General features: G+C 41.7%; 1 protein-coding gene across 1 annotated transcript in view; it reads right to left on the minus strand.

Moving 5' to 3' along the window:
* Positions 1-24980, minus strand: part of LOC309352957 (macrophage mannose receptor 1-like) — an 86632-nt gene extending 61652 nt beyond the window's left edge. Inside the window, exons 1-14 of the mRNA XM_081881782.1 lie at positions 24810-24980; positions 21914-22315; positions 19141-19314; positions 17206-17364; positions 16628-16741; positions 16177-16320; positions 14962-15144; positions 14056-14213; positions 12755-12868; positions 10983-11098; positions 9743-9891; positions 4235-4437; positions 2461-2570; positions 1453-1528 (exon numbers count right to left, since the gene is read on the minus strand). Of these exons, the coding sequence (XP_081737908.1) occupies positions 1453-1528; positions 2461-2570; positions 4235-4437; positions 9743-9891; positions 10983-11098; positions 12755-12868; positions 14056-14213; positions 14962-15144; positions 16177-16320; positions 16628-16741; positions 17206-17364; positions 19141-19314; positions 21914-22315; positions 24810-24870 (2163 nt within the window). The 5' untranslated portion in view covers positions 24871-24980. The remainder of the gene's footprint in view (positions 1-1452; positions 1529-2460; positions 2571-4234; positions 4438-9742; positions 9892-10982; positions 11099-12754; positions 12869-14055; positions 14214-14961; positions 15145-16176; positions 16321-16627; positions 16742-17205; positions 17365-19140; positions 19315-21913; positions 22316-24809) is intronic.
* Positions 24981-25460: the final 480 nt, after the last annotated feature.

Below are 25460 nucleotides of genomic sequence, written 5' to 3' on the forward strand. Positions count from 1 at the left end.
GATTCAGGAGAGGGGACCAGCAGAGGGGAAGGAATTCAGTGCAACACCAGCAGAGAAGGGAGTTTGGATTTGATATCCCGCCTTTCACTCCCTTTAAGGAGTCTCAAAGCGGCTAACATTCTCCTTTCCCTTCCTCCCCCACAACAAACACTCTGTGAGGTGAGTGGGGCTGAGAGACTTCAAGGAAGTGTGACTGGCCCAAGGTCACCCAGCAGCTGCATGTGGAGGAGCGGAGATGCAAACCCAGTTCCCCAGATTACAAGACTACTGCTCTCAACCACTACACCACACTGGAGGGAGATGGAGGATTCAGAGAGGGGTATCCAAGACTCTTCGCCCGAGACTAGTGGAGAGAGCGCAGGCACACCTCTGCCCAGTCCTTCCTTGCACAGAAGAGTTCCACGCAGGGAGAGTAGGCAGAGACTTGGCGTCAAACAACTTCTATGCTGGAAGAGGTTCAAGAAACACCCACTGACGGATTCTGCAAGCGACTGACCGGCCACAGAGTGGAGGGCTGTCAGCCAAGGCATGGTTAGCCAGGCAATCTAGCCGAAAGTAACGGCAACTTACGCACAAGTAACCCCTTATAACCATTACAGCATCGTTTCCAGGCCTTTGACCATTTTGGTTGCCCTCCTCTGGACACGTTCCAGTTTGTCAGTGTCCTTCTTGAACTGTGGTGCCCAGAACTGGACACAGTACTCCAGGTGAGGTCTGACCAGAGCAGAATACAGTGGCACTATTACTTCCCTTGATCTAGATGATATACCCCTATTGATGCAGCCCAGAATTGCATTGGCTTTTTTAGCTGCCGCGTCATACTGTAATGAAGGTGCCAAACAAACCTCCCTGGGGAGAGCATTCCACAAGCAGAGTGCCACTGCAGAAAAGGCCCTTTGTCATGTTGCCACCCTCCAAACCTCTCATGGAGGAGGCGCATGAAGAAGAGCCTCAGATGATGAAAAATATTTTAACTGTAATGGCCACTTTTCCAAATCATGGCTTTGCTTTGGATAGTACAGGATCAGCAGGACCAGGGAAGGAGGGCAGCAGCCACAATCTTTGTTTTCCCATTTGCACTAAACCATAGTTCATTTTTGCATTACATGTAGGTGTTTATGCTCCTATTGGTGCATTGTTTAATGCTCTGTTTGTTACTTAATAATAATAATAAGAGCACTATTTTAAAAACAAAACAAAAACAAATCTAATCCAACTGGATAAGCAGCAATTTAATCAACTCTGCAGGAATTGCCACAGGTGCTGGGTCCAAAAATTAGATTACATACAAATTGTATGCTTAAAGGCTTGGATGCTGGAAATTTAAGTGACTAAACATTTAAAACAATGCTATGGGATCTGATCAGAAAACAAAAGAGCTTCAACATTCATATTCAAAATGGTTTTGTAAAAATGATATTAATTTCCCTGTCAGTACATTAGCATACTTACAGGAAATCCATCACTCCAAGTAAATCCTTTATCAGGCTCCAACTTAATTAAACCAACCCAACAAAGACGTCGAAACCTAAAATATATAAAAGATAATTTTAGAGTGCAGAAAATTTTAGAATGCTCTAGTTATTTCCCGCTTGGACTACTGCAATGCACTCTACGTGGGGCTACCTTTGAAGGTGACCCAGAAACTGCAATTAATCCAGAATGCGGCAGCCAGACTGGTGACTAGGAGTGGCTGCCGGGACCACATAACTCCGGTCCTGAGAGATCTGCATTGGCTCCCAGTACGTTTCCGAGCACAATTCAAAGTGTTGGTGCTGACCTTTAAAGCACTAAACGGCCTCGGTCCTGTATACCTGAAGGAGCGTCTTCACCCCCATGATACAGCCCGGACACTGAGGTCCAGCGCCGAGGGCCTTCTGGCGGTTCCCTCGCTGCAAGAAGCCAAGTTACAGGGAACCAGGCAGAGGGCCTTCTCGGTAGTGGTGCCCACCCTCTGGAACACCCTCCCTTCAGATCTGAAGGAAATAAGCAGCTATCCTATCTTTAAAAGACATCTGAAGGCAGCCCTATTTAGGGAAGTTTTTAATATTTAATGCTGTACTGTTTTTAACATTTGATTGGGAGCAACCCAGAGTGGCTGGGGAAACTCAGCCAGATGGGCAGGGTATAAATAATAAATTAAATTATTATTATTATTTATTCTAAATCTTTCCAGGTGACTACATTATAAACCCTGACCCCTACCTCCTTTTTGGTTGGTTGACGGGCACATTTGAACCTTAAAAAAATACCATCCTATTATCAGCACTATACCGAAATGTCTGACATGGGGGCATGGATAGTCACAATGGACAAACAAGTTCCCAAAGACACTGAGTTAAAAAGCAGAAGTTGGGTCTGAGCCCAAAACACCACAGTACATATTTCAGTCTACCTGGTAACCAGAACAGTTTTTGATTCTGAGACAATGTGAAGAAATAAACATTTCATAAAACTCACTGATGGTACAAACCCTCCTTTTCTTCGCTGTTAGCAGAAGCTAGGTCTCCTCCAATTGCTCTACAAAAATCACGTGCTTCAAACCAAGTTAGCACGTTACTTGTATAGGCCTAAATGGATATAAATACAATTGCATATTGGTAAGAATCTTGCAAATTCCATTCACAGTGAGATCTGCATGGTTTGCACGAACCCCTATTTGACATGTAACAATGGTAACTAAGGGCCAAAGCAGACATGGCATAAAAGTATGTGATTAATCTGCACATTTTTTTAAAAAATAAATAAATAGATTTGGGTGGGAAACTCCCACCAATTGCTCGTTAGAACTTCCCTCCTATGTTTTGTCCTTTCCACCAGCTGTGTCTTCTACCTGCCTTTGCACAAGGAAGTCCAGGACTGGCAGTACCTGAAACAGCTGGTCAGATTAGGAAGCACAAATCTTATCTTCCCATCTGCAAGTCCTATTTTAACTGCACAAGCACAGTCTTTTTTTCATCTATAGAAGGGTATGGCTCAGCAACTCACTGATTACAAAGTTCCCTGTAGAGGAGGAAGCTTTTTAATGTGTAAAGATCAACATATCTAAAATGTTGAAAGCTGCCCAGAGTTGCACCGCCTAGTCAGATGGGTGGGCTACAAACAATAAAACGATGACAACAATGAATGTTACTTCTTCTGCTTGAGCACCATTTCTGATAGTCTCCAGCAAATCTCACAAGATTTGGACCCTAGATACATAGATGTTGCTGCTATAAATATCTTCAAGCATAATTAAGCCTCATTTCCACCCTCTTGGTGATAGAGTTGCAGGTAGACTGGACTCCCTGGATCTTCAGACTCTAGTAAAGGCACCTACTGTGTTACTATCAATGTAGGGGTGTCTTTCAGGGGGGGGGCAGTTTGGTATCTGGTCTTACTGAACAACTTTGATCAATGTTGACAAAATGCGAGTTCAGGAAGTGTCCCCTCCCATCCCTACCTGGAGACAGGGGTGGACTTTGGACTTTGAAATTTCAGTGGCACCCTCTGCAAGGACACAATTCAGTGCCCCCCCGACTCTTGCTTTCTGTTCTGCACATGCACTAAAAGAAAAGAAAAGCTAAAGGACCCCTGGATGGTAATGTCCAGTCAAAGGTGACTATGGGGATGCGGTGCTCATCTCACTTTCAAGCTGAGGGAGCAGGCATTTGTCCACAGACAGCTTTCCGGGTCATGTGGCCAGCAGGACTAAACCGCCTCTGGTGCAATGAAACACTGTGATGGAAACCAGAGCCCGCAGAAACACCGTTTACCTTCCTTCTGCAGTGGTACCTATTTATCTACTTGCACTGGTGTGCTTTTGAACTGCTAGGTTGCCGGGAGCTGGGACACAGCAAAGGGAGCTCACTCTATCATGGGGATTTGAACCACCGACCTTCTGATCGGCAAGCCCAAGAGACTCAGTGGTTTAGAGCACAGCGTCACCCGTGTGTACTACATCATAACTGAAACACCCTGCAGTGGCACCCCTACTTTGGCTTGGTGCCCTGTGTGGAGGAACATTTAAAAGGCAATTGAATATTGACACTTCAAATAAACCACAGTACAAAACATTGAACTAAAAGCCACTTTAAAAAGAATAACAACAAAATCCTGCACCAAGCAGTTAAACTGAAAACTAAAAATCACATCCTCAAATATCTCAAAAGGTTCACTTAGACAAAAGTAATTTCTCTCTTTGCTGTGATATTGAAACAAACAAGAGCTTGGATTCAAGAAGCAGTATACCCACTTTAAAGCAGACACTTCTGTAAGGGCTTTGAAGCCATCCTTCTGGGCATGGGGGTGGGGGAATTGTTGATGGGGCAGGAGTTGTTGTCATAGTTTCTGCCCATTGTTTGCAGATGAAGGCTGCCTTCTCCTTGCAGTTCACAACATCCCACAGTCCAGCTGCAGTGCCAGTTCTCATGGCTACACAGCCAGATTGTTGCCCTTTTGGAGACACAAGACAAGAGCCACGTCAATTGAGCTTTTCTTCATAGGCATTCAAAACAACTAGAGAAAGGTTTTGTAAAATATGATTCTGTTGGATAGCCCACCTCACATAACCTGCTTAAGACTAAATAATGGATGAGGGGGTTAAGACCAAAGAGTAAGCTGTCCTGCCAGGACAGCTCACCTTGGAGGGACTAGGTCAGGGATAGTCAACTGTTAAGTTGTGAGTGAACATATCAGACAACACAGTGATTCTTCAAACAGCTCTTGTTTATTCACAGGCCCAGAACAGAACTGAACTGAAGGGTTCAGCCAGCCTGCTTATATAGAGCTCCACTACAATGCAACAGTAACAACTTTCTATAACTATCCAATCACTGAACGTCACTTTCAATTCCTTATTTGCATATGTAGACCTGAGTGAAAACTATCTACAGTATCCCCCTGCTGGCCCAGGGTGAGAACTTCAGTACCTAACATCAACCTGGTCCCTACCACCCACTAGTGGGCATTGTTAGGATATTTCCGTTCCACCTTAAAGGGAGCAGGATGTTTGTGTCACAGCCTGCATATTTCCTGTTCACAGGATGTTTCTGTTGTGTCTATGCTTTCGTTTTCTCTCTGTGTCTTAGACACTGAAGCAGGCAGTCATTTTTTTTCTTTGTTCTGACCAACGCTGAATAAACTTGTAAATATGCTCTCCTGCGTGCATCTTTTGCTGTGCATTATCTGCTGATAGAGCGTGCATCAGCTCTGGAATGTTGCAAGCTATTTCTGGAGCTCATGTCGCTAATTGATTGATACTGCGTTTCTACGGGAGGTCGATGGAAGTCCGGAGACAGCGTGGGGGCATGATGGCTTTTGTCTCCCCGGCAGTATCCCAACAACAGGTTATGCACCCAGATTCACGGCACTTACAGGAGAGTAAGACTGCGTTGAGGTATGTGGGAAAAGCGAAAGCAAATAAGGCTTTTCTGTTTGCCGCGGCAAGAGACTTTGATGTCCGGCTGGCTTAATTGGCCTGGGAGCCACGCCAGAGGTTTCGTGATTAATGAGCTGCCGAGATAAGGAGTTTTTGAAGGCATAAAGACTCACGGCTCAAGTAAAGAGCTGGAATGGAGTTTTTCCAAGCTTCTGAAGCTGCTCAGTGCCCAAAGCACAATTACAAGACCTGGGCTGTGTGGTGTGAGAGTTTGCTGTGACAGTTTGGAGTGTGGCATACTGTGTGTGAAGCCCCTCCAGTTCCTCTGACAGATAGATGGAGGGCCCAAGATTCAAGGGCCATAGACATAATAGTCTTGTCCGTCTCTCTGGAGGAAATTGCTACGCTAGCTGGAAACACCACAGCACGTCAGATGTGGAATGCTTTGAAAGTAGCTCATCTGCCAGTCATCCCAGCCCAGAGTTTGACTGCATCGGAGGTCCTGGCTGTTTCCCAGAATGTGAGTGAATGCACGGATGCTGAGGGCACCGGTTGCAAGCTGCAGGGGGAGCTGACTGTGATGTCATCCCAGGCAGCATTCCAGCCTCCAGGGGGAGCCAAGGAGTCAGCAGCTGAGAGCTCTGTTTCTCATGGGAGCCAAGGTCATCTTCACAGATACCGGAAGGCCAGAAGTAAACAGAGACAGATGCCTGCAGATGGCCCAAAGCAGAAGGGGGGTGGAAAGCCCAAGCCAGGGAAAAACAAGGCTTTGTTTGCTAGCACTGCTTCTCCAAAAGCCGAAGGCAAGTTTGATGGCCAGGAGCAGGGGGGCAACAAGCAAAAGCCCAGCCGGTGGAAAACAAGGTTTTGCTTGCTGGAAAAGTTGCTCCAAAGGCCAAGGCCAGATTTGTTATTGATTCTGGATGCACCCGCCATCTGGCAAAAGATAAGCATCTGTTTATCTCCTTCACACCTCAAGATGGTGAGATCCACCAGGCTGATGGAAAGACGTTGCGAATCGCAGGAGAAGGGACTGTAAAACTGGCAAGTCTGCACACAACCATCAAAGATGTACTTTATGTTTCAGGTGCTGCAGACAATTTGCTCAGTGTCCCACAGCTGACTGGGCGTGGCTTTGAGATTTCCTACAAGAGGAGCGTCTGTGTCATCAGAAAAGGCAAAGAGGACATTTTGCATGCAAAGTTTATAGATGGTTTGTTCTGTTTAACTTATGATGACAATGGTGCTGTTGCTGTGTCTAATGTTGATTCTTGTTGTGTTGCACAAACTAACAAAGTTCTTCATGCAGGATGCATTCATGAAGCACATCGAAGATTTTGTCACATGTCTTGGCAGGCGCTGGCCAAGATGCCTGAGTTGGTTCAGGGTTTGAACATCAAACCCTATAAGTTTCACATGAAATGTGTATCTTGTGCAGAGAACAAGGTGAAGGTTGCTCCAAAAGGCAAGGAATCTAGCAGGCAGGCTTCCAAACCCTACCAGCTAGTCCACGCAGACCTGGTTGCGCCCTCTGTGGGTGGAGCCCTCTGTGGGTGGAGCAAGGTACTTCATGGTTCTAATTGATTCCTTTTCCAGGTACATTCATGTGTTTATCCTCCAGCAGAAATCGGACACATTTCCTAGGTTCAAGGCATTCTGTGCTTGGTTGGAGAATGTTCACAGTAAACACATTGGCTGTTTGTTTACTAATCGAGAGGCTGAATTCCCTTCTCAGCAGTTTGAAGCTTTCCTGACTGAGAAGGGAATCCAGCATGACTTGTCAACGCCTAGATCGCCATGGATGAATGGACTTGCGGAGTGAGCAAATCAGACTTTGCTTCAAGGCCTGAAAACCTTCTTGCATGATGCCAATCTCCCTGAGAAGTATTGGGGGGAGGCTCTGTCCACGTTTGTTTACACTTATAATCGCAGACTGTCATCACCTATTGGTTGTACTTCCTATGAGAAGATGTTTGGTAAGAAACCTTACATCAAGCACATGAGAATCTTTGGTTCTGACATGTGGGTACACACCCCACAGAGCAACAAGCTTGGGAAGCGTGGGGCACATGGTTTGTTCATGGGATACGAAAAAGGTTCATACAGGGTATGGATGACTGACTCTAAGTCCATTAAGTTCACAAAGAGTGTTGAGTACAATCCTAAGTGGGGGGGAAATGTGGGAATTTTCCAGAGTTACCCAGAAGAGGATGAAGGTGATCTGAAAAAAGCAGATAATGTTGAGGAAGCTGAGGAAGCTGAGGATGATGATGATGATCAGAGTTCGGATTCCAGTTCAGTGGGCGGCGCTGCTGCTGATGTCAGCGACAGTGATGACACAGCAGACTACAAGAGCACAAAGGCCTCAGTCAGACCATCTGTTGCATCTGACAATGAACTGGAAGAACCACTGTTCACCATTGGTCACTTTTCTCCTAAGAAGGAGGAGATGAGTCCAGAAGACTTGCGTCTAGTACGCCGATCTGAAAGGGACTTTGCACTACAGGCTGAGGTTCACCAGTCAGAAGACTGGAGGTCTTGAAATCTTTGCAGATGCTAGTTTTGGAAGTGACACCACGGATGGTACAAGCACTTCTGGAGTATGCTACATGTACAACCACTGTCTGTTTGACTGGCTGTGCAAAAAGCAGACGACAGTAAGCCTAAGTTCCTGTGAAGCAGAACTCAATGCTCTGTCATTTTCACTCATGGATTGTGAATGGTTGATGCAACTGTTTAAGGACATCAGAGTTTCTGTGAAATGTCCTATACAAGTGTATCAAGACAATAGATCCTGTTTGGCTTTGCTGAACTCAGAGAGTTGCAAGCAAAGAACCAAGTACTTGCAGATTAAGCTACATCGTGCAAGAGAGTGTATTCAGAAAGGACTCATTCAGGTGTCCTACATGGCAGGAAATGAAATTCCTGCTGATCTGTTGTCTAAGGTTGTTAACAGAGAACAACTTAAGGTTTATGTACAGAGGTTGCAATTAGGTTGAACCACGGGTACTACAGGTTACACGGAAAGGGGGAGGATGTTAGGATATTTCCGTTCCACCTTAAAGGGAGCAGGATGTTTGTGTCACAGCCTGCGTATTTCCTGTTCACAGGATGTTTCTGTTGTGTCTATGCTTTCATTTTCTCTCTGTGTCTGAGACACTGAAGCAGGCAGTCATGTTTTTTTCTTTGTTCTGACCAACGCTGAATAAACTTGTAAATATGCTCTCCTGCATGCATCTTTCGCTGTGCATTATCTGCTGATAGAGCATGCATCAGCTCTGGAATGTGGCAAGCTATTTCTGGAGCTCATGTCACTAATTGATTGATACTGCGTTTCTACGGGAGGTCAATGGAAGTCGGAGACAGCGTGGGGGCATGATGCCTTTGTCTCCCCAGCAGTATCCCAACAGGCATTTCAGGATTCCAGGTGGGTGGTAGACGGTTCCACGCCCCATGTTACTGCAGCACTGGTGGGCGGTAAGTAAATTTGAAAAATGCATTAGTGGGCGGTAGGTATAAAAAGCTTGACTACCACTGGAATAGGTAATCAAGCATTTGTTTTTCTTCAGTCTATCTGAGAAGCTCAGTGTGTGAGGAGGGCTAAGCTGGTTGCTCCAAGTTCAGACCACATAACTCTAACAAGCCTCTCTTGAGCTCCTGTTCCAATAACATAGGCACTTACAACACTTTGGAACTAAGCCAAGTTTTGCTGCCTGTGCAAGCTTTTCTGGATGCTGCATGGAAAAGCACATTTCAATGAGTTACTTAGCTGAATATATACAGTGGTACCTCAGAAGTCGAACGGCACTATTGCCTAAAGTTTAGGCTCCTGAATGACGAAAACCCGGAAGTAAGTGTTCTGGGTTTTGAGCGCTCCTCAGAAGCCAAACGTCCAATGGGGCTTCCGCTGTCTGCAAGTACCAATCAGAAGCTGCACCTTGGAAATTGAACAAAGTCAAACGTCCTTAGAGAACAGATTATGTTCAACTTCTGAGGTACCACTGTATGTATATTAAATATTTGCTGTAGTTCTCTCACCAAAGAGTACTTGCCCCCAACTTGCATCCAGGAATTTTCCTTCTTATACAGCGGTACCTCGGTTTTTGAACCTCTCCGTTGACAAAAGTTTCGGTTTTCAAACGCCGTAAACCCGGAAGTAAATGCTTCCGTTTTCGAACACGCCTTGAAAGTCGAGCAGCTTCCGCTGAGTTATTTTTCTCAATTTTCTCTATTAAAATTGGCAGACTTCCCTTTGCACCTTGGTTTTTGAACGTTTTGGAACTCGAACAGTCTTCCAGAATGTTTGAAAACTGAGGTATGACTGTATATCTATTTTTTCCCTTGCCATCATAATATTCCTGATAGACTTCAGGCAGTACCTACCAGGCATTCCTGAATTCCAGTCGGTGAACAGAACATTGTCTCTATTGATCCATTTGAATGTCCCTCGTTGCTGTACATCTGAAAGGCCAATCCAGAAATATTTTTCAGAACGAAGCCCAACTAGACTAGTCAGGTAGGCCTGCTCATATCTGTAGGGAAGAAGAAGAGAAGAATAGTAGTTTGGATTTGATACCCCGCTTTATCACTGCCTGAAGGAGTCTCAAAGTGGCTAACAATCTCCCTTTCCCTTCCTTCCCCACAACAAACACTCTGTGAAGTGAGTGGGGCTGAGAGACTTCAGAGAAGTGAGACTAGCCCAAGATCACCCAGCAGCTGAGGAGCGGGGACACGAAGCCGGATCACCAGATTACGAGTCCACTGCTCTTAACTACTACACCACACTGGAACGATGTGTAATTGATGCATTCAAATGATTATTAATTTCCTACATTTTAAAAGAGGCTAGCTCTCATCCAGTCAAAATGCACATTTTGGAATGACAAGAGATAGCTCACAGTGAAAAAATGGAAGTGCTTAAGCCTACAGGTCCACTATCATTAAGCAATACACCTGCATGTTGAATTTATCAGCACAATTCAGACTACAACTCTTTCACAAGTACAAAACAAAAACTACAAGGGCATCCCGAGAAAGAAACTGTGAAACAGAAGAATCTCAGCCCAGACTGCACATTAGGCCACAAGTGGCCACATACAACATAGCATTAAGGATCTTAGAAGGAATTCTAGAAAACATTCACTCACTTTAGACAGAAAAACACAGACTGAGACAATGATTAAGTCTGTGGCAAAGACTGCAAGACCCATGTAGTGCAGATGTTTCAGGAAAGTGAGGCAAGGCACAGATTGAAAATCGAATAGGAAATTCACAAGAAATGAGAGGAGCCGCTCATTCAAGAAAGTAGCTTAGTTGCATGCTGCAGGTCAAATCTTAATATTTGTTATGTGGCCAAAGAATTTAGCATCTTAAAATAAAGGCATTGCACCTTTCATTCACAGAAAAGGTTGTTAGTCCTATTCAGAGTAAAGTAGACCCACTGAAATTAATGAACATGGATAACACATGTCAATTAATTTCAGAAGGTTTACTCTGAGTAAACCTTAGTTGGAAACAGCCCATAGACACAGGAAAGTCATTTTCTCTCTCTTTCATGCCCAACAAGGGGGAGAATAGACTAAAACACGCCCTCCGAACAACAAACCCATGGGCTTCCTTTTACCTGTTCTCCACAGAAGCCAGTGATCCCTTATTTGTTTCACAGAATGTATTTGCTTCTGAAAACGTTGCAGATGTTTGGCTAATTAAGTAACAATAGGAACCATGCCTTTTCCAGCCCTGTTCATATAGAAGAACCAACAACCACATGTTACTACAGTATTACAAGTTTGGAGACGTGTTTTTGGTAGCAATGTTGCTGAACCTTGTTGCTGGTAGCAATGTTGCTGAACCAATGTTGCTGAACAGAAATCCACATCCAGCACTAGGTATCATAGATGTTGTACAGTTGAAACCAGAATGTGTCAGAATTTAGTTATAAAATAAGATTTCCCTGGATTCCTAGATTGAGATTTTGGGGCATAATACAAACAGAGGTTTAAAAAAAGAAAACATGCAGCAAAGTAATGTGTGGAAATGCAGGCTATTAGACCTTTAAAATATCCCCCTTTTAAATCATTTGCAAAGCTTCCCTTTCCTTCCCCTTTAGCATAGAAAAGACCACACTGTTAGGTTAGTTTATCATTGTTATTGGTGCATTTAAATGATCTTTCTGTTCTTTCAGAATTTTTGGTAAATTATTCTGCCTTAAATAGTCCTCCATTTTTTCTAAATCCTCTTTTCAAGCTTTATATAAGTCTCTATAAAATTTTAAGATTTTTTTTCTAATTTCTTGTAGGTTATCTATTAATTTCTCCTCTACTTTTATCTTATTGATTTTATTTTGGTCTTGTTTCTTTTTCAATTGCCATGCCAAAAGCTTTCCTGGTTTATTTGCAAGTCCAATTTTTGTTTGTTTTATATATTTTATTTCCCATTCTATTTCTTAATTAATTAACGTTGAAAATTGGGTTTGCAGCACCTTAATGTTTTGTTTTATCAATGTATTTCCAGGTTTCTTAGTTAACTCTTTTTCATTTTTAATGAAAGTATATTTTTCTTCTCCCTTAACTTTCTCTGAAACATGTTGTGATGTATAAAGAAACCTTTCATTACTGCTTTACTAGTCTCTCACACCATATTTATATCAGTTTTCTTATTCAAATTTAATTCAAAATAACCTTTTATAGTTTTTTAGGCTTTTTGTAGAATCATTTAATTATCTAATAGGCCTTCATTCAATTTCCATCTAAATGTTGAATTCCCTTCACTTCTCAAATCCAATAATATTGCATTATGATCTGAGAGAGTCCTTGGCAATATCTCCACATTCCCCACTCTTATTGTCAGTTCACTGGAGTCTATTCTTCCGGCAGATTGATTTGGCTCAGAGAAAAAAGTGTACTTTCTTTCTAATCAATATTTGAATCTCCAAATGTCTATTAGGTTCAAGCTTTCCATCAACTTAAAAAAAGCCATTGGGAGTTTCCCTTCTTTTGAGCCTTCTTTTTCCATATTGTTCTGTCCATTTCAAGGGAAACCACCCCATTCATATCCCCCATTACTATTATTTTCTGATCCATATAATCAAATAATTTTTCTTCCAAAGATTTGTAAAATTGATTTCCTCTCATTTGGGGCATATATTATTATTATTATTATTATTATTATTATTATTATTATTATTATTATTATTTGCCTTGCGACTTTAACTGTACAGCTATCACTCTTCCCTCCTCGTCCATGAAGATCTGCTGTGGGTCATATTTGTTTTTTATATACAATATTACTCCTCTTTTCTTAATTTTGTCCGACATTATAAATTCTCTTCCTAAACTTTTATTTATCAACCTTCTTTCATTTGTTAAACTACTGTACAGTTTACTTTAGACTTACTTTCTTGCAATTTGGATCAACATTTTCAGGTTCTTCAGGAAGAAATCCCAACGGTTCTCTTTTACAGATGAAGCCAAGTTCCTCTTCACAGAAATAATCTGCCCAATATCCACTCTGGAAATGGAAAAATAAAGAAATAAACATTTCAGTGAAGAAGTATACACTTCCTCATTTTCTTGATGCTTGATGTCTTTTGTGTTGATACAAAGCTTTCTATTGCATTATCTTGTCCTTAAAAAGCATAGTTTGATGCTAGGCAATTCAAATTCTCTTGCTGAATTCTCTTGAATTCTTCAGTTATTACAGATTGTGCACAATCTTTTGCCTTACAAAATGTATTCTGCAATTTAGTTTTATTAGTTGTGCAATTTATTTGTAATTTTTCTTCTTATGAGAAGCAACAATTAGTCTTGCATTGGAGCCTAACCACCAATGAGTGGAAGTTTTATTCAGCGACATGTTTGGCTTCTGATATTTCAACAAGCAATTCCCACCTTAGTACTGGCACAATCATATCTGTGAAATGCTTCCTCTTTTAAAAACAAAAATCAAAAGACTAAAGGTGACATTCTCAAGAAGATGGTTCTACATGTAGCAGAAGAGAAACAGCGCTGATTGTGACTAACATGAGATGGAATGGAAATTGCTGCCTCCTTGTAACATACAATTAGGTCTCAACAAGAGCAGTTGGTATGGGGAAGGGTGTCATGTGGAGATGCCCTCCTGACAGCAGCACTGCCGCTTACTGGGACAGTAGGACAGACTGGGGTTGTGAAAGTGCACCAGGTGCACCACTATGCACACAGGTCCTGCTATCAGAACGCTCGTTATCCACAAATTTTGTTATCGGAAATGAAGAATTAGTACCCAGACCTCGCTATGCCCACCGCAGATTCAGAAATCCAAGCAGCCAAAATCTTCTCCCTCCTTACTTGTTTGTGCATTTGTGGTCGGTGGCAACCTTTTTTGGGCAGAAACCATGCAGGGAGGGAGAGAGATCGGACAAATCAGGGAGCAGGAGAGAGCAGACAAATCAGTCCCCCCCCCCTTTGCATCTCTTTTCCTGGTTGGCTGCAGCCATTTCAGGAAGAAACCATGGAGGGAGGGAGGAGAGTGATTGGACAGATTAAAAATATTCCCATAAGAAATGATGTAAATTGTCAACTTGTTATGTGAATGCTCGCCTAACAAATTCCTGGGAACGCATTGTGTTCGGAAAGCAGGACCTGGATGTATTTGATCTTTCACACAAAACTGAATCCAAGGAAATACATCTTTGTTGGGGGTTCCGTGTTTTTTACCTCCCCATTCATAATGACACAGGCACTTTGCTCATCATTTATGTGTGCGGGTTTTCCTTTCTGCCACTTGGTGAGTCTCACTGTAGAACCATCACTCCATTCATAATACTTTGGAATCTTCTGGTCATTCAGTCCTATCCAGAGAAGATCTGTTGACTCTAAGAACACAAATGCATCTTGTTTATTTGCTCACAGACTTTAATTGCAATAAACTCAGGTGTTTCACAGGATCCTATTATTATTAAATTTGTTTACCACTAGGGATAAAGAAAGCTGATCGCCAAAGAATTGATGCTTTTGAATTATGGTGCTGGAGGAGACTCTCGAGAGTCCCATGGACTGCAAGAAGATCAAACGTATCCATTCTTAAGGAAATCAGCCCTGAGTGCTTACTGGAAGGACAGATCGTGAAGCTGAGGCTCCAATACTTTGGCCACCTCATGAGAAGAGAAGACTCCCTGGAAAAGACCCTGATGTTGGGAAAGATGGAGGGCACAAGGAGAAGGGGATGACAGAGGACAAGATGGTTGGATAGTGTTCTTGAAGCTACCAGCATGAGTTTGATCAAACTACGGGAGGCAGTGGAAGACAGGAGTGCCTGGCGGTCCATGGGGTCGCAAAGAGTCGGACACGACTAAACGACTAAACAACAACAAGGGATGATGGAAGTTGTAGTCCAGAAACAGCTGGAGACCTAGGTTTGGTGAAGTTTGGTGAAGGCTGTAATAGTGCCATATCTCACATTTGGGTCTCATGTTCAATACAGCAGACTGATGCTTCACCCTCCCCCCAGGGTAACATTCCCTTCTTGCACGTGGTAACAAAAATGCAAAACAAAAAACTCTCTCTCTTAATCTCACTAATTTAGCAGATACCAGAAGGACCAAACTTTCTAGATATACTTACGGTAGCCAAGCTGAGATATGACAAAGCTGTATTCTTCAATGCTGTGAATACTTATTAAATCTCCATCTTCTTCTCTGCAGGACCATAATGCATTCTTCCATGTTTTAAGGTCTCTTTTAAGTCGGTAACAGTGACCTGCAAATGCAGCCCAGCCATCTGGACATTTAATTGGTTTCAAGCCATCTAAAAAGAGAACAAATTTAAGATAGCATGACTGGAGGATTTTTTTAAAGAAGAAAGTGTGTTATGTTATTAGGATGTCATAATCTCAATTCCTCAATTTGTGTATATAAAATATGTCAGAGGCAAATCTGACAATCAATATTAACAAGACAGAGTAGCCAGTTCTTTACCATGAGGGTATTATTGTCAATAGAATTACCAACCATTATTGTATTCAAATACATTTATTTCACCTATGGGAATGTGAGATTTGCTGTGTAATGGCAACAACAGATGGGAATGCTACCTGTTAAGTTTAATAATACAGTTGATAACTTATTCTTAGCTAATGACAATATATCCTCTGGCATCTCAGTCCAATTGTCAGGGACTGGGCAGAGGAGGAACAGTGGAGACCGCTTCCCCAGCCTGACCCTTCTAGAGAAGAAGACAGTTCAGAATTACAACAGGGATTTGAGGGAGGCCGCAGCTCAGAGGCAGATGAGGGGGAAAGTTGGGAAAAAATGGGAGAGGAGGAGGAGGAGGAGGCAGAGCCGGAGCAGCAGCTCGCTGATACGTTGTCACTAGAAAGCATTCCAGACCCACCATCTCCCAGAACCTAGCAAACCTTAAATATAGGAGAGCAAAGGGCTCAAAGACAAATGACAAATGACCCTAAGCAGCTACCGTAGGGGTGGTGGTGCTGTTGATGAATGAGGAAGAGGGAGCAAAGGAGGGGTGGAGATTTACTCGGGACAACGTCATTATTCCAAGAGGCTGCATTCCCAAGCCTCTCTCTGTGAATATTGAATGAAAAAGCAGATGGTAATGACTTTTTCTTGTCTTATCCGTTCCTGGCAACCTGCCGTGGCAGTTGGTTCCTGGGCCACCGGACATCAATAAAGTGTTCTATATTGCATATACTGCTACAAACAGCAAAACCTCCACTGCTAGAGATAAGATTTTTAAAAATGTAATACTGCCATTGGCAAACTCCACAACTTATGACATAATGAAATATATGTAAACTTCATTCCCAGGTTAGCATCCTACCTGAAGGAATAAAAGAAACATCTAATGAAGAGTTTTCTTTCTTGCAAATGTATCCAAGTTTCTGGTGGCACTTATCATTCTCCCAATTGCCATTCTTAGACAGCATTGATCCACATAATTTTTCTGTTTCTGGGGATGGGCTCCCTTTAAGAAAGAGTGAGAGAAACAATAATTATCTATGCCCTGTGTTAACATAGCAACACTGTATTTATCATTCATTTGGAGGCTCTGCATTTTTAGGAGCACTGCTAAAAAGTAGCTCGTAATGTTTTAAATAGTAATGCATGTTATTTGTTTTCCTGTTTGCAGAAGCATTTATATCTCAAGAGAAAATAGTATTCTTGGAATATCTATACAAGAAACTACAGGGACAAAACACTAAAACACGGGAGAAATAATATATATATATTATGATTCAGATAGAATAATATATATATTACGATTCACTTACCTGGAGCCCAGTTTAAATATCTGAAAGGACGATCACCAATCCACTGCCATCCACTCTCGGCATCAAAGCTGATCAGACCAATCCAGTAGGCAGTAGTCATACTATTTATTAATCCTATTCAATGAAAAGAAAATCAGTTGTCTTGTATTATGTAGCTATGGGATCCATAATTATGAAGCTGGGTGGAAGGAAGCAAAATTAAACCACAACAAAAGTCGCTTCTAGGGTGGCAGCTTTTATTCCAGTATAGCTAAATTTTAAGCAGAAATTAATATAATGAAACATTTCATCTAGTATGCCGATGCTATGCTTCATTAGATTTAATCAATTAATTTCTGCTTCTACTGTTGTCAAAGACACAGAGGACCTGCTAGGAGATTTGGTAACCATGAATGCAAAGAATAATCTGCAGTGGGATCATTTGAAACGGATGACATTCAAATTAATTCTGCTGGGAGTAAGAGTACTTATTATATTATGTTTATGAAATTGCTCCCTATAGTTGAGACAATATTGATTATGTAGCAAAATATTATTAGAACTGATCACTTCTTTAAGTGTGCTTTATTATGTTCTACCTGTCAGGTACGCTTGTTCATGTAAACTGGTGATGCTCAGTAAATCTGCATTCTGTTGCCGGCAACTTTTTCTTGCTTGGTACCATGTTAGAGCTGAGCGGGAATTGATCTGGTAGAGATTCCCTGTCCAATGGTTTTTGGTCCAGAAGAATTCATCATCTGTAAGCATTGTTAACACTAGTGTCAAATTATAAAATCACAAATGGCAAAGCTAAATCTGCAAGTGAGATAAACCTGATTAATCAAGATACCACTTTTCCAGAGGATACCCAAATCATATAGAGCAGCACCCTTGGCCTCCCTCCATAATAATGTGGCTTCCGAAGCCCCATTTGCAATATTCAAGCATTAGGTGGGGATATCTTCAGGCACAGCAACTTAACCACATCAATTTCTATTTACGCTTCCTGGAACCCTGTGTGCAAAGAGGACTTCAGGTTTCAGGTTAGTTTACATGAGTTGGCTTTATCCCTGTAGACATTCACACCTAATGCATGGATGTATATACAACTCTACCCCACCCACTGCATGAGTCACCACTGGCCAGATCCCAAAACAGGAAGGACCAGACACAGTCATCTTTAACAGACCATCACACACAGAGACCATTGTTCTACATAGAAACAAAGGCACATATTTCATTTTAGTAGCTCTACTCAAATTGTACCTTCTGGTTCCCTCTCTGCTTTGGTCTTCTTAAGAGAAAGGATCTGCAGCTGCATGGTTCATGCAACATCAAAACTTTTTCAGCTGTTCCCCTCTTAACAGCTGAGGGTTGGAAGAAGACCAAGGGACAAATGGAATCTGGCTGCCCCACTTCTGCTCTAGACCTTGATTTTGTCTTGAACTGAACTACATCATCATCTCAATCCCTTTCAAGTTAAGAAGTGCAGACCTAATCCTGTATGGAGCTCTGGCATTCTTTATATTTATTTTACTCTCACTCTTAGGGGAAAGTTCCCCCCACCCTCATCTTCTGCTTATGTTGCACAATCAGTAAAACAGAGGCAATAATGACTATTCCCCTTTTTCTGTGTAGGAGAAACATTCCTCTAAGCAGCTCATACATGATGGCAAAGTAAGGGCCTGTCTTATTCTTATATGTTGTACTCCCCGTGATTTTTTAAAAAAATTAAAACTGTATATTATAAATAAACAAACTTGGTTTTACCTTTTACTGGACAATGTCCGCTTAAAGAGTCTTTAGTCACCCCTGTCCAACTGGCTTCCATCTTTTAAAAATTAAAGCTAAGAGTCTAGGGCCCCAGCTGACTCCCCAAAATCTGACCCCTTCTTTGTTGGCAGCCGTGCAGTAATCCCATGAAAACAATACAGAGAAGGTCAATGTGCAGGTAAACTGCAAGCCCTGCCTTATGCCTATTCAGTGTGTCAAATGTCAAGCTGTAAGTGCATCCTGAAAATTGCAGGTATGCAACTGAAAAAAAATGCAAAAGCCTATTTTCAAGGGACAGAAGTCTGCCAAGACATTTTTCCCTCTGCTTTGATCTTCTTGCAGCAGGGGAAAGACCTGCAATTGCACACTTTGGAGAATATCAAAATCCTTTTCCATCTAAGCTGCTCCCCATTGAACAGCTGATTGGCTCAAAGGAGATGAGAGGGCCAGAGGAAAACTGGCTGTACCCTGCATACAGCAGTTTGCCAACTCTACTGTGGACCTTGCTTTTGGCTTGACATCTGTTCCTTTCAATTGAAGAAGTGTGAGCCTGATCCTGTAAGGGGACCCTGACATTACTGACAATTCATTTTGTTCTGATTCACAGGAGAAAGATCCCTCTCCCCATTTTCTTCTTAAGTAGCACAACCTGTAGAACAGATATAATAACGACTAGTTCGCTTTTCTCTTTGTTAAGACGAACATTCCTCTAAGCAACAAATGCACAATGCCAAAGGCTCAAACAAACCCTTTTTGTTTACCTTTCGCTGGACAATATCCGGTTAAAGAGTCTCTATCCACATCTGCAGTTGTTCCGCACCAAAGTCGCCCATGTTCATCATTGTCTCTTATGCACTGAGCATACAATTCATTCCGATACTTGAATGGAAACATACAGGGGGCTCCAAAAGAATTGCCTTCTAAGGTATAGAGAGCTAAAAGAAAATTGAATAGATGCAATGATGAAATAATTTTGATCTGTTATGAGATAAGAACAGAAGTTGGTAAGCAGAAGAGATGAAGACAAAGTCCTCAACACAGAATGCCAGATATACTCAGATGCATATGTTGACTTTCTGTGTAGACAGGCTTCCCCATTGACATTAACTAGGTTTTGAACATTCATTCTGTTGCATGAATGCACATGTACAACTTCCCTTTAATCATCAGTCCCTGGTGTCCCTAGGAAAGGTTGGGAAAGACTTCTGAATGAAACCCTGGAGAGCTGCTGACAATATGATGTGGATGAGCCAAAGTTTTGACATGGTACAAAGTATCTTGCTGTCTTCCTAAGTCTTTTTGAAGTAGGCTGCATTCTATGCATACTTATTTTTTTTAATAAATATTTTATTGAGATTTTTAAATACAAATGCACAATTAAAAAGCAATATAGCATGTTTCATAACATATTTTCATAGCTTCTTTGGACTCCCTCACGCCTCCCACTCCCACTTACATCGATAAAAAATTTTGCCAGCAATTTATCAACTTGTTTGCGTTTTTATGTCCCACTCGTTTAAATATAATTAATAATTCTCTAAAAATGAAAGATTTTTTATGTTTTCCTCAATCTCACATTATCATCCTAATTCCAACTATTTTAGTGGTGCTCAATTGTTTATGATCTAGCATCCTTATTAACATTCAACCAAATTACAATATTTTTGTAGATAAATCTTGAATTTCTTCCAATCTTCTTCAACCCTCTCCTCTCCCAGGTCTCGAATTCTGCCGGTCATCTCGGCCAGTTCCATATAGTCTATCAGTTGCATCTGCCATTCTTCCAGTGTGGGTAGATCTTGGGTCTTCCAATATTTAGCGATGAGTATCCTTGCTGCCGTTGTTGCATACAAAAAAAAAGTTCTGTCCTTCTTTATCACCCTCTGGCCGACAATACCCAGAAGGAAGGCCTCTGGTTTCTTAAGGAAGGTATACTTAAATACCTTTTTCAGCTCATTATATATCATTTCCCAGAAAGCCTTCACTTTAGGACACGTCCACCAGAGGTGAAAGAATGTTCCTTCATTTTCTTTACATTTCCAACATTTATTATCAGACAGGTGGTATATTTTGGCAAGTTTAACTGGGGTCATGTACCATCTATATATCATTTTCATTACATTGCTTCGGCAGCACATATACTAAAATTGCATTCTATGCATACTTAAACTCTGGTGCCCATCATGAAATTTCTACACAGGAGTAGAGTTCGAAATAAACAGAAAGCTACCAACCACCCAGTGTTGGTTAATCTGCCCCCTTGTTGCAATGCAAAGGAAGTGAAAGCATTTCCTGCTCAGGCAAATGGAACTAGTGGAACCAATGAAACAAATGGAACTAATAGAAATTGAATTGATACTGTTGGGCTATATTTCTATCCTTGCATGTCCCCCCCACCCGGGTAATTCTTACAGTTTCAAAACATCATTTAAACATCTATTGGAAAGGGTGCATTTGTCTACTGTGGAAGGAGAGATTCAGCAATTTTTTATTTTAAAAAATCCTCATAAGATTTCTCCGTGATTTTAGAATTTCTCCTAATGCACACATTTTTTATATGCAGTTTTGACTAATGCAATTTTTTTTGCAATTTCCCTTACATAATGCATTTTGTATGTTATTTTCACATATATATTCTTTTTTTAATGCACGCTTTCCTATTAGATGCCTTTTTGTGAATACTCGGAGAACATTATCGAAAATTTTTAGAAAATTTTGAAGGGTAGCTGTGTTTCAGTTTTCGTATTGCTTTTCAAAAGTGCAGATGTGGTGGATTCAGCTTTAAATGCAACTGAATAGAATTTCACACACACACCATCGCTACCCTTGAACCTCCAGGTCTACAGCCCAGAGACCCCAGTCCTGGTAGCAGCATTTTGTGTTTCAAGTGTTGGGCCCTCCAAGACCAAAAAATAAAGCCATCCACTTCTAATATGACATGAAAGCTTTCTTAGTACAGTACTTGAATTTGGCTGGATGCAGATTATCACTACAGTGGTACCTCGGGTTACATACGCTTCAGGTTACCTACGCTTCAGGTTACAGACTCCGCTAACCCAGAAATAGTACCTTGGGTTAAGAACTTTGCTTCAGGATGAGAACAGAAATCGTGCTCTGGTGGCGTGGTGGCAGCAGGAGGCCCCATTAGCTAAAGTGGTGCTTCAGGTTAAGAACAGTTTCAGGTTAAGAACGGACCTCCGGAACGAATTAAGTACTTAACCCGAGGTACCACTGTACTTTGTTAAAGGAAAGAGTAAGATGCTAGTGTGTGTGTGTGTGTGTTAGATAGATATAGAAAGAGATGGTCAGAGAGATAAAGAGGCTGGGCTGAGACATTTATGTCATAACCATGACAGAAACAAACAGGGCTAAACAGCTGCTCTCCCTTTGCACTGGTGCTGATGAAAACTGGACTCCCATGACTGCTACAAGATGGGTTTTCTTTGGATATGTTTTGAAGTTATGTGGTTAGCACCATGTCAGCCTTGACCATCTGGTCATCTAGAGAAAGAGGACAGATTCTCTGAATTTTACCTTCATAGGCCTTAGAGCACAGGCTGTCTTTCGTTCCGTAGATCTTCCAGGTACTCTTGCTGGTGGTTACTTTAGAAAGTATAAGACGACTTTTTTGGACACTTTCGGGATTTAAAAACAAATCCCCCTGTTCCAGTGCAAGGAGGCTCTCATTTCTGCACTCCCATTTCTGAAGTTCACTCGTCTCATTACAGGGGGAGAGGGTGAGGGCAACCAGGTTTGACTTGGAAGGCACTGCCAGGCACAACTTCACTGCCATGTTCAAAATCTGGTCGTCGGAAACCCACTTGAAGTGTTGCCCCTCATTATCCTCATCGCAGTTGTCCACGATGATGGAACCAGATTTCTGAGATTGTATACAGAGCTTGAGGTTTTCATTATATATCAGAAAGCTGTCACTGTCTGTAAAATCAAGAGAGGAAGAATAGGAAACTAGGGAGGAAGTTCCACATACTTTCCAATAACCCAACCACTGGTAGAATGGTAATACCAGGATTCAGAATAAGAGGCAGTAATATTGAAAGAGAAAAGGGAGAAATGCCTTTCATGTTAATACTGTACTTTATTTTCATGATCCAGTACAGTGCCTTATTATTCAGTGGTCAATAAACTATTCCATTTATAAGTCACTAATTTTGATTCTTTGTGGCAGATATAGTTTGCAGCTTATTTTATTCTAAATACTATGCTATTGTTGTTGGCAAGGGACGCGGGTGGTGCTGTGGGTTAAAGCACAGAGCCTAGGACTTGCCGATCAGAAGGTTGACGGTTCAAATCCCCGCGACGCGGTGAGCTCCCGTTGCTCGGTCCCTGCTCTTGCCAACCTAGCAGTTCAAAAGCATGTCAAAGTGCAAGTAGATAAATAGGTACTGCTCTGGCGGGAAGGTAAACGGCGTTTCTGTGCACGGCTCTGGTTCGCCAGAAGCAGCTTAGTCATGCTGGCCACATGAACCAGAAGCTGTACGCCGGCTCCCTCGGCCAATAAAGCAAGATGAGTGCCGCAACCCCAGAGTCGGTCACGACTGGACCTAATGGTCATGTGTTCCCTTTACCTTTAACTATTGTTGTTGGTATCTATTTTTAAGCAACATCTCATTTTCATGGTGAGGTTTTGTTTTTGTTTTTTTAAAATCTTTATAAATAAAACTTCTAAAAACCCTCAACCATGCCAGCAGAAATATTTTTATGTTATATTTCTTTAATGTGTTTGAAGGACAAAGTAGGCATGTGTGAGATCTGAAATTGGTTCCCTTAACATCTTTCTATTTTGTTAAAACCACAGTGCTGGGGCCAACCCTTCCAGATAAGGAAGAGTGAGTTGATCCTTTCCCTCTCTGATGCCAATTCCATCCAAAACCCCAACAATTTAACTGTGCAGGGAAAAACATATGACCCTTGTATTGTGCCATATATTTTCATTTAGGTAAAGGTAAAGGGACCCCTCACCATTAGGTCCACTCGTGGCCAACTCTGGGGTTGCAGCGCTCATCTCGCTTTACTGGCCGAGGGAGCCGGCGTACAGCTTCCGGGTCATGTGGCCAGTATGACTAAGCCGCTTCTGGCGAACCAGAGCAGTGCACAGAAACGCCGTTTACCTTCCCGCCGGAGCGGTACCTATTTATCTACTTGCACTTTGATGTGCTTTCGAACTGCTAGGTTGGCAGGAGCTGGGACCGAGCAACGGGAGCTCATCCCGTCACGGGGATTTGAACCGCCAACCTTCTGATCAGCAAGTCCTAGGCTCTGTGGTTTAACCTACAGCAGCACCCGAGTGCCTTATATTTTCATTTACCCACTGGCGAAAAGCAGCTTTGGTGGATTATATGGGCTGTGACCAATGTTTTGGGTCATCTGCTTTTAATAAAAGAAAACATATGGTGAACAACTGATATATTATTGCTTTAGTTAATTAAAAGAATTTCTGTACCACCTTTTTGCTTGAAACTAATCTAGAGGTGAATTACAAATAAAGACAACAGCAACCCTAAAAGCAATATAATACAAAAACATAAAGCATGACTAATCCTTGATTCATTAAAACTGGTATCAGCAGTAAGGAGTATGAATTGAGCAATTGGTTATCTAACATATCTAGAAATTAAAACTACATAGGTTAATAGACCATCATCTACATGATTAAAGAACTCCAGCCACTTCAAAAAATGATTCTTCTATTGAAGTATAGCTAACAATGTGGTGATTTCCCTTCATGAGAAAGAGGCTCCAAAGGGCTGTAACCAGTATTGTCCTTCACACCGAAGGAAAGCTCATTGATCCAGCAGAGCCCTCCATTAGCCGAATGGGGAGGACCCCAACCCTCTTGGGGGATCTTTGGCACATGGGGGTGGGAGGGAGATGCAAGGGAAGTGAGAAATGGCAAATGTTGCCCCTTTCCCTATTTCACTGATGGAAGGTTCCACTAGATCAAATAGCTTTGTGTCAGTGCAAAGGATAGCGGTGATATATAAACCAGATGCTTTTTTATGATGTAAATGCAGATGTTGGATATATTGCTTGTGTAATATTGTTAGATCAAAAAATATTTATCTTATATTTACAATTTATTTCTGTATCGTGCAAAAATAAGTAACGGGGAAAAGAAGGGAAAGAAGTAAATTCTTTATTTCAACAATAGAACACAAATAAATAAATTGTATTCAAAACTATGTTGGCCATTAATTTATTGTCATGACTTCCACACCTTTCTTATGGTTATAAGCAATAAAAATGTTAAACCAATTAACCTTGAATCTAACATTTCATGGATTTAACTTCCTAGCTGTACAACATTAACTTTCAGAAGATGATTTAAATTTCACCAGATAAAATTATGTGAAAGATGCAGCTCCACTTATTGCTAAGTTCACAATGGTGATAGAAGTGAAGAAGAGCTTACCTGATACCTGAAAAGCTGGCTGGATGAGGAGCAAGAGATTTAGGAGCCAAAGGGAAGACATTGGCCACAATCAAACCTATCATACCACTCCCGTGGAAATAAGACAAATCAGAGTTTGCTGCTTTTCAAGTACTTCATAAATGAGTCAGGCAGAATGAAATTTTCACTTCTGTGTTTGACATGAAATTCATTGTAGTAGTACAAACGGATTGCAGTGTGTGTGTGCTGACACAGACACACGCACTCACAGATTTTTGCTAACCCATCAGCTTCCACGGAAAAGATCTATTTTTGCATATCATCTTTGGGATATTTAGATTCGTTTCTCATCACTTAGGCTGGTACTTAGGCTCCCTCTTACACACACACACACACTTTTGCTAACCAGCTTCCATGGAAAAGATCTATTTCTGCAGAAAACCCATGAGTTATTTAGTTATTTTGGCTGGTACAACTCCACAAGGTAACAAAACAAGGCAACAGTACATAGTGCTAAGGAAGGATGTACATAGGAGATCCTCATTGATAACTATGCTGCTTTTAAGCCATGGCCAAGCTCTGAGAGAGCCGCTAGCTGATTCTGATTCTGGCCTCAGGAAATGAAGATCAAAAGGACCAGAGACAGATCAAAAAGCTATCAATCGTCACTAG

Source organism: Podarcis erhardii, assembly GCF_964252035.2.
Source record: "Podarcis erhardii genome assembly, chromosome: 12".
NCBI lineage: Eukaryota > Metazoa > Chordata > Lepidosauria > Squamata > Lacertidae > Podarcis > Podarcis erhardii.